The sequence below is a fragment of the Gavialis gangeticus genome, unplaced genomic scaffold (assembly GCF_001723915.1).
Source record: "Gavialis gangeticus isolate Ggan-Ray unplaced genomic scaffold, GavGan_comp1, whole genome shotgun sequence".
Classification (NCBI taxonomy): Eukaryota; Metazoa; Chordata; order Crocodylia; family Gavialidae; genus Gavialis; species Gavialis gangeticus.
The window spans coordinates 56,855,739-56,865,173 of NW_017728992.1; the positions used below are offsets into that span (position 1 = coordinate 56,855,739).

The window sequence follows — 9,435 nt, forward strand, 5'->3', positions numbered from 1 at the left end:
CTCTGCCTTCTGGGGTTCTCAGGCTGTCATCTTCTACCCAAACTAAATAAACTAAGTTCCTTCAGCCTCTCCTGAGGAGTCATGTATCCCTGCCCCATAACCATTTTTGTGGCCCTCCACTAGACTCTCCCCAATTTGTCTGAATCCTTTCTGTAGTGGGAGGTCCAAGACTGTACATAGTACTCCAGATGTGGCTTCACCAGTGCCAAATAGAGAGTAAGAATCACTTTCCTCAGTCTGCTGGCAACACTCCTACTAATGCAGCCTAGTATGCTGTTAACCTTCTTCCCAACAAAGGCACACTGTTGGCTCATATTCCGCTTTCTGTCTACTGTAACACACAGGTACTTTTCTGAAGAGCTGCTGCCCAGCCAGTCAGCCCCCAGCCTGTACTGGTGCATGGGATTGTTTCGTCCTAAGTGTAGAACTTCACACTCGTCCGTAATGAACCTCATGACATTTCTTTCAGTCTAATCCTCCAATTTGTCAAGGTCTCTCTGAATCCTAGCCTTACCCTACAGGGTATCTACTAATCCCCCCAGCTTGGTGTCATCTGCAAACTTGCTGAGGGTCCACTCCACCTTCACTGAAGGCTGACTGAAACTAACTGATGGTGCCCATGAGGAGACCTTGAGTGGCAGGTGTGCAGAGGGCTTAGTGCTGTGGAGTTCTGCATTTTGGAGAACTTAGTACAGACCAAGTCAAAAAGCCTGTTTGTTTTGGAATTAGGTATTTATACATACAACTATTTAAAGTTACACCAGTGCAGTTGCTTGGTTACCACTCAATTTTAGAACAAGTAGGCTCCTTCAGAGAGAACAATTTTTTGCCATACTATTACATAATGCATTGGTGTTAGGTGTGGGCAGCACAGTATACAACAATGATTAGAACATGAATACGTCTCCTTTCATTTGTAATGTACCAAGGGCTCAGGGACATCCCACTTCAATAAAAAGACTCTGATTACACCAGCAGTTTCTAAGTGTTTTTAAACTAGCATAGGCCAGCTGATGCAAACACTGTATATAATTTCATGTGAACTGCGATCCATGGAAACAAGAGCTCATGATATTCCAATGCAAACTTACAACTATCTAAACTACATTTTGTCTTTTCCTTCTTATAACCAGCACGGCCAAGCAGCCTCATAATTTTCCCTGAATAACTTATTTGCACGTCCCTACAAAAACCAACATTAACATCTTTAAACCAATCAAACTATTTCTTCTACAGGCTGGGTAAGAAGATGGAGAACAAATATTTTCTCTGTTTTTAACTAATTAAATATGGGATGGTGATACTTAAAATATAAGTACTTAAGCAGCAATATTCCCATCTGCTAATAGAGAGAAATAACGTCCCCACTGTATCGTAAGAGTATCATTCACATCTAAGAACACCTTGCAAGATGAAACCTTAATAGAAGTTCTCTTTAATTTTTCTCTGCGGGTCATTTAGACTGAGTGAAGAAATGAAGTATTGATTCAGGAATGTATAACTATATTCTCCAATTTAGGTAAATTATTGTCCTAATCTCACAGATAAATGAACTAACTCTAAATCCTATAGAATGTCAAGGGCTAATCTGTGGCCAGACGGGGCAGTGCAGAACCACTCTGTCCTAGCAACAGCACTGAGATTGCCATCCCTCTGAGGAAGTTGCCTGTGCAAGTGGTCATTGTATGTGTGTAAGATACCTGATAGACATGACCTGAACTTACCACTCTCCATTTTTTTCCTTCTAGTTCTAACACGGGTGAATGGCTCTGCTGAGGAGGAGTCTTGGGAGAAGTGGGGCTTGGCGTATGACTTTTTGTAGGAGAACGCACTGGTGGACCCTGGGCACGTAGACTAGGATTCTTGTGAGTCTTCTGGTCATCAGAGACATGTCGGAGCCCTAAATAATTAGAGGCACTCAAGTGAAAAAAAAACTCTTTTCCAGTGCTAAGCTCCTAAGAAGGTTGATGTGTAAACAGGGAAGAGAATATTTTAATTAGTTTGGTTGTAGCAGTATTAAAAATTTCCCTACACTTTTACTTTAAGTATTTACCCACAAAGGGAACTATTTGCCCTCATACCTTCAAAAAAGTTTGAACTAAAGTTATTTTACTGTAGATGGCCTGTCACAAAGCAACTCAGCAATACCTACTGGCATCTATCCACACACACATCTAAATACTTGTTATAGCTGCAATGAACCATGTACTGTGCCACTTCATTCATTTTATAGTTTCATCTGTGACAATTAAATCATCTCTTTTACCCACATCTTGTATTGCAACCCCTCCCCATAAGACCTTGTGCTAAAAGTCTTATTTCATTGCATGTATTTCAACTCAAAGTCAAATATTCTAAATAAGATTGTCTAGTCTTATTGGAAAAAGCTTAAAAGCTGTACCTACATGTACTGACAACGTTACAGACTGGTATAGTAATAGGCACCTCTTTATCTAACGCAATAACATTTCAGTACAAATCAGCATACTGTGTGTGAATTTGCAGAGTGGGCAAATTCTGGTCTATGTTACATCTGGACACTGCCACTGAAGTCAGCATGAACAAGAATCACAAACTTGAGTGTTCATAATCCTTTCCTTTCACTCCCATTCATCAACTCAGCAGCAATGATGGGCTGAATGAAGCCTTATCATTCATTTGGTTTCTATGGACTAATATTTGCCAAGCATTCAGCCATAAGTCCTGGTCTTGTATCTACAGTGCCACAGTTTCAAGGTGGTCTCCAATCCAAGTGCTGGCCTGGCCCATGATACTTAAGACTTGAATCCTATTTTACCTTTATACACTTACATGATACTTACAGGGCTGCTTAAGTAAAATTTTGGGACTTATGGAGAATTTAGATAATCTTTCCACTTGTGTTCCACTTCCAGTTCTACAGGGCTATTTTTGATGCCTGTAATATGGTGCCTAAATTTATACTGAGCCCTGAATTTCAAAAGTGCTGAGTACCTTCAGGTCCTACTTATTTCTATGGGAGTTACAGGTACAGAGTTCCGCTGAAAATTAAGCTATTTATTTGGGTATTTAACCTGAATTTAATCATCAAATTTAGTATTCTAAGCTCAAAAATGCTGACCTGGCAATCTCTAGGTGTGATCACAGACAGAATTTGGTTAAGTACATGTAGCGGTAGCTCTCTCAGTTGGCCAAACAGTGACAGAATGAATTATTTTCCTCTCACCTCTGGTAATTGCCTCTCCCTGGTTAAGCTGGGCAAATAAGGCTGAGCGAGATGCAGTTGCTTCATCCTTGGAGCTTTCTGTATCAAAGAGAGGAGGAGGTCCTGGTGGTGGTGGCGGAGGCGGAGGCAGTGAGACGCACTGTCCACTCGTTAGAATGGATCGCATAGACATTGTTGATGCAACTGGTCCCTGTAAGGAAGAGATGGAAATTATTTTCAAAATAGAGTTTTAGGGAACACTTCGTCATTTCTTTCCATTCTTGGACTTACGTTTTGACCAGCAATAGACTCAGGAAGACTTCTGGCACTGATCAATGAAAAATTATTCTTTCTCATATATAAGAGAAAAAGCGTTTTCTTTCCCCAGATACTCAGATAAAATTAAACAGAATGCTGTACATTTAGCAGAATCCAGACAGATATCAATTTCGTTTTTACACACACACAACATACAACAGCCATCTATGCACCGCTAAACCGTCTATGAACATTGTTTGGAGCTTGCATCTATCTTGCAAATATATAAATTACAACATGGTGAAAAATTATGTTAACTCCAGCTGGTGAAATTCAATACTGCACCTCAGAAATTACAATTTGGCTGTTTTTAACCCTTCTAAAATTACAAGTGTTTCTATTGCAACAGCTGTCTGGATTATACTCTCTATGCACTACATTATCAAATAAGTTGTTTTGGTAAGGTTCTAACTAAGATTTAAGATTTCTAATTTGTATGACCAGTGGGGACCACAGAAAGAATCTAAAGAACTGTGATTTGTTTGTTCGATCTTGCCACTGAGTGTCACTCTGACTCCAAGAATCATTCCTCTGGGCAGCACTCTATGGAGCAGAGCAAAGACTACTGTAAAATTTTAAGGACCCTCTGTGATAGATGAGATTGGCTCTTATCAGTATGGTTAGGGATACAGTCATTATGAGTGTATTTATCTATATATTCACTAGACAAACAAATACATGAAAAAATAAGATACATTTACACAGTCTGAGCTGACGTAACTGGATTCCTTTTTTAAACAGTTATGTCCAACTAGACATGCATGTTATGCTGATACTGAAAAGTTAAAAAGTTAGTATTCTTGGTTAGATTTAGAGGGTACTTAACCCTTTAAGGTGCTATATATTCCTGTACTCCATTAACATAAAAAGAACAAGTGACTGAATATCCCATTTTCTTCATGCTTTTGTCAAAAAAAATGAAAGTCCTATTGAATAATTTTTTAAAAGAGTTCACGGCACTGTAAAAAAATACTACCCTTTGATCCCCCTGTAACAATGTTCAGGGGGAATACAGCATTTTTTCTTGCTGTAAAAAAATATGGGCCTGGTCCCCCAGTGACTACATCATGTAATCATATTCTAGTTTCATACCCCTGACCCTCTCTGGAGTTACATTAAAAAACGAAGCCATAAAACCGGACTGGTTAAAGTTGTATCTTTGTCTATTGGCATGTGGGAACAGAGTATATATTCATGATGGTGTTACATATTTGAGTTGAGAGACTGTTAGCATCCATAGGATGTTTTTCTGCTTAACATATGGGAAGTTGTTTTCATATAGATAATATTAAAATTGTACTGTCAACATCTGTGGAATACCATCTATATGCATAGAGAGACTGACACTCAGGTCAGTATCAACTGAGTAGGGGGCACAATCATCTCTACAGGGATCTAAGCTCTCTTCTGGATACGATTCCTGCTTGCTGACAGTGTTGCCGATGCCTTTGGAGTGAATGTAACCACAGATTTTAGTTCCAACACTGTGCATGTCAGTGAGAACAATGCCCTCTAGAGCCAAGCAGCATGCACGTACGCAACAGAACTAATTCCAGATGTACATCACTGTTGTACACATTAAACTGTTGTTTGGACATGGGAATTATTAGTTAAGAAGGAAGAACTCAATAAATTTGATGACTAAAATAACAGGAACAGCATGAAACTCAGCAGTACCAAGCAGAAGACTAACAAGAATTATTGCTATAAGCTGGGAGATCATCAGTCGGAAATGACAGCAGAGGAAAACGATCTTAGCTGATAACAGGATGACTATGAACCATTAATGCAATGTGCCTGCGAAAAACGCAGATGCAATTCTACGATGTAACAGGTGAGGTATTTCCAGCAGACAGAGAAATATTAATGCCATTGTCTAAGGCATGGTGTCCTCATCTGGAACACTGCAATCTGATCACCCATGTTCAACAGAAATTAATTCAAACTTGGAACAGGTACAGAAAAGGGCTGCTAGGAAGATCAGGGGAATGGACAGGAGAGTCCTAACTCATGAACAGAGACCAAGAGTGCTCACCTTGTTTCATCTAGTAGAATGCCAACTGAGAAGGGGATATGACTCTATTCAATAACTATGTCTGTGTACTAAACACCAGGGAGCAAGAGGCATTATTTCAGCTAGTGGACAACATTGGCAAAAGGGTAAATTGTATAAACTGGCCACGAATACATTTTGGCTAGGAATAGGAAGAAAGTTTCTAATCGTGTAAGCAGGGAGATTCTTGAATAACCTTCCAGTAAGTGTAAGTGAGCAATGGACTTGGATACATTCATGACTGGAATTACATCGTGTTGTTGATTGTAATGCCAGGTGACTGGACTTGATGATTCAGGAGATCTGTACCTCCTGTCCTATGTCTCTGTGAGGCTGAGTCCACACCAAAGCTATATTACAGTCCACAGCCTCAGACAGTAGCCATTGCAAATAAAGTCTGCTCTGGACAACACAGTAGCCTAAAACATTGAGTTAAGAGATCCATTTCACTTCCATGGTTGCTCTACCTACACTAAGCACATATACTGCAGCCTTATACACACCCAGCAGATATCATCTGCAAATGACCATTTTTTCATCATCATTTCTCCATGCTGCTGCACTGCTTTTCCATCCAATAACATACCTGGTCCAGAACCCACCGGAGTCTACAGGAATCCTTTTATTAAGTTCAATAGGTTTTGGATCAGGCTCTATAGCACAGGGGAGCACAGTGACAATTCTGTCAGAAGCAGAAAATGTTGCATTAACTGCCCAAATTATGTTAATACTACTATATATTTGTCTATCCGACAATACATCTGAAATGTTCTTTTTAGCTCTTTTACTCTAGGATATTCTTACATACTGTATATTATGTTTCTTGCGGTAAGTAAAGGGTCAGAAAGCTAACCATTTAAAATCAGTGCAGCTTTGTATTCTTCCTATTCAGCAGTACAGGCAGACAATAGAGGTGACAAAAAACCTGCACTTCCACTACTTGTCTAGAATTGGCTGCAGTTCTCAATGATCAGGGATCAAAAGGGCAAATCTGTTGCAGTTTCTCTTCTCTTAACTAGCACACATTTAGGTAGACTGGGAAAGTGGAGCCAAGAATATGCCAGGTCAAGGACACAAAATTTACAGTAAACCTCTGTGGTAAACTTTTATCCTGCCACCCCAGATTCTCTCCTCCTTCACAGCCATGAAACTCAAGAGCAGAACTTACTCCTGTTTTTTAGATTCTTAAAATCTAATTTCATGTTTGTGTTATTCCAGCTAGTTCCAGTTATAATTCAGGCCATTAGGACAACAGCAACAAATCTCAGGCACTGGGTTTGCTGATAATTAGCTCAGGACTGAGTTTGCTCCATTATGCATGCACATCTCAGACCCCGGAGGGATAAGGAGTGTACGCCAAATGCAGTGAAATCACAGTAGGGAAAGAATGGGAAGAAATAAAGCAGGCCCATTTAAATTAGGCGGCAAAGAAAATTGCACTGCAAACACCATAAACTCTTTTTAAAAAAAATATTTTACTTGACCAACTGATATGAAGCAAACTCTCCTACTAGATAAAGTTCACACCAAGAAAAAGGGCTCATACAAGGCCCTCCATGCCTTAGAAATCCTGGATGCTTGTGAGCAAAGAGATGAGGGCATGCAAGCTGACAATGTTCAAGAAAGGTCTCATCCCTTGCATACCTGGCACACTGGTGCTCTACTGCCACCAAGCAGGCAGCTTTGAAAGGGTCAGGGCCTGTTAGTCGTGCTTATATTTAAGAAGACCTGTGCAGGTATTAGCATGGGGGAGCTGTTCCTATAGGAGATGAAATATTAGCCATAGAGGGGGTTTATTATGGGAGTGATATCACCAATATGGGAGCTGGAGGGGGAGGTGGAATTCTATAACTATCCAATTTCCCCTAAGTTCTCTTCACAAAGTCCTTTTTTGTGCTTGTGTAGGGTGGTACACTTATGACCCTTTGGGAATAGGAAAAACAGCACATTATATACGCACAAAAGTTCATCTTTTCTAAGGCAGCAGGTGCTTAAAAGCTTTGCTATTTGCAAACAACTCTTTTAGATTAACTTTGAGCAGATGTTAACAACAATGTATCTTCACACAAAGAGTATTTAAAAGCCATTTGACTAGCAAGGACTGTTATCTGCAAGCCCCCTTTCTTCTAGGTTTATTTCAGCTGTTTGCCGTGGTAACAGCTGCTCCCCTCGGCGCTGTGGTTTATATACATCAACTCAAGTTGTACTCATGGACGCTTGTTCTCATTAACATCTTTGGGTGGTCAGTTTTCACCACTTGCAAGTGCTCTCCTTATTTTTAAAAAAATATGAGGGAAATCAATTAGTGAAAATGACAATTTTATACAAATGTGTGCTTCCTTTCAATATACTCCTATCTCATTCACTTCAAAGCTAACCTCTCTTCATCAGACAGTAAAAGCAATACTGACATGATTTAAATCTCGCCTTCGAGAGACTTAATAATTGAACAAGGTGCTTGCGTAATGTCCTGTGAACAATGCAAAGTCTGGAAAAGTCCAAAGGCTCTCAAGCTTTTTGGATTTCAGGCACTCCTCCTGAAATCTTTTCTGAACAGTGTACACCCAATTTCAAAAACTAATTGATATGTTACAGTGCTTACATCCTTGCAGAAGGGGCCAGGCAGTGGGAGTGGGGGAACAAGCTTGAGGCTGAACTTAAATTTGCTTATTTTCTCACACGTCTGGGCATCCTTCAAAGAATCTGGCACAGGGTGACTGGTGCCTCTCGGCGGGTACAATTTGGGGGCGGGCCTGGGAGCTGGCCAAAAGCCCCACATTCACTCCTATACTTCTGTGCTGCAGCTTAGTGCCCCCCTGCAACACACCGCCAGCCCGCACAGCAAAAAAGCTGCCCCGTCCTGAGTGGTGCTGAGTTGGGGGTCAATCTCAGGGGGGGCATGTGCCCCTCTGTACTCCCCCTACCAGTCACCTGTGATCTGGCAACACCCAAAGGTGATTCAGCATCTGAGTTAAGAATCACTAGTCTAGAACTTGCCTTTACACAGCTTTAACAGCCTGGTAAGGGACAGAAAACCTCCACATTTTCTTGCCCTGGAATTTCTTTGGCAGTTTTCTGTCGGGAACAGTCTGTTCCCTGCTACAAACCCCATGTAGATCAGGACCAACAGCAAAAGACCTTGGGCCAGATTCTATTCCATGACTAGGTGCAAAAGTGGACTTGGGCACCTGGGTGTGATTTTCTTCCATCCTGATTGAGTCCCAGAAAAACAGTTAATGAAAAATGCAAATTGCTCCTCCTCCTGCTTGATTTTTTCTTGTGACTGAATTGTAAAGTTAAGATGACAGCATGTTAAAAAACTAAATGTGTTAATGGATTTTTAAGACTTGAACATGGTGGAATAGAACTGCACAGAAGTTGACTCAGGCTCCCAATAGGTAGAACAGAACCTGGCCCCTTACGTCTTATATACTGACTCGGCATTCTCACATGCTTACAAGGCTCCTGCAGCTTATACCTCCCTAGGGGAGCTCATTCAAAGGGGGATATCACCCTCCTGGCCTGGCCACAGGGGAAAAAGTAGAAAGTTGTATAGAGGCAGCTGACTCCCCTACACTGTATCAGGGGTGGTGGGGGAGGGTATGAACTAACTTTATGTGTTGTGTGCAAATCTAGAGGGATGTCTGGACCCAAAGTTGTTTTTCTGAAGTAGCCGTTCTATGTAGGTCTTGGTGAATAGTTTAAGCAGTGCAACACGCCAGAGAACTTCAGTATTTGATATACAACAGCAACAGGCACAAAGGGCCAAATTCATCTTCACTGTAACTCCTTTGACTTCACTGGAATGATACCAGAGACAAATGCGGTCCTTCATTTCTTGTAGTTTATGTCCTGATTATAACAACTTCCTTTTTTTTTT

General features: G+C 40.8%; 1 protein-coding gene across 1 annotated transcript in view; it reads right to left on the reverse strand.

The window, feature by feature from the left end:
- Positions 1-9,435, reverse strand: part of CAP2 (CAP, adenylate cyclase-associated protein, 2 (yeast)) — a 119,941-nt gene that overhangs the window by 12,575 nt on the left and 97,931 nt on the right. The window contains exons 8-9 of the mRNA XM_019522898.1: positions 3,206-3,395; positions 1,725-1,900 (exon numbers count right to left, since the gene is read on the reverse strand). Coding sequence (XP_019378443.1) covers positions 1,725-1,900; positions 3,206-3,395 — 366 coding nt within the window. The remainder of the gene's footprint in view (positions 1-1,724; positions 1,901-3,205; positions 3,396-9,435) is intronic.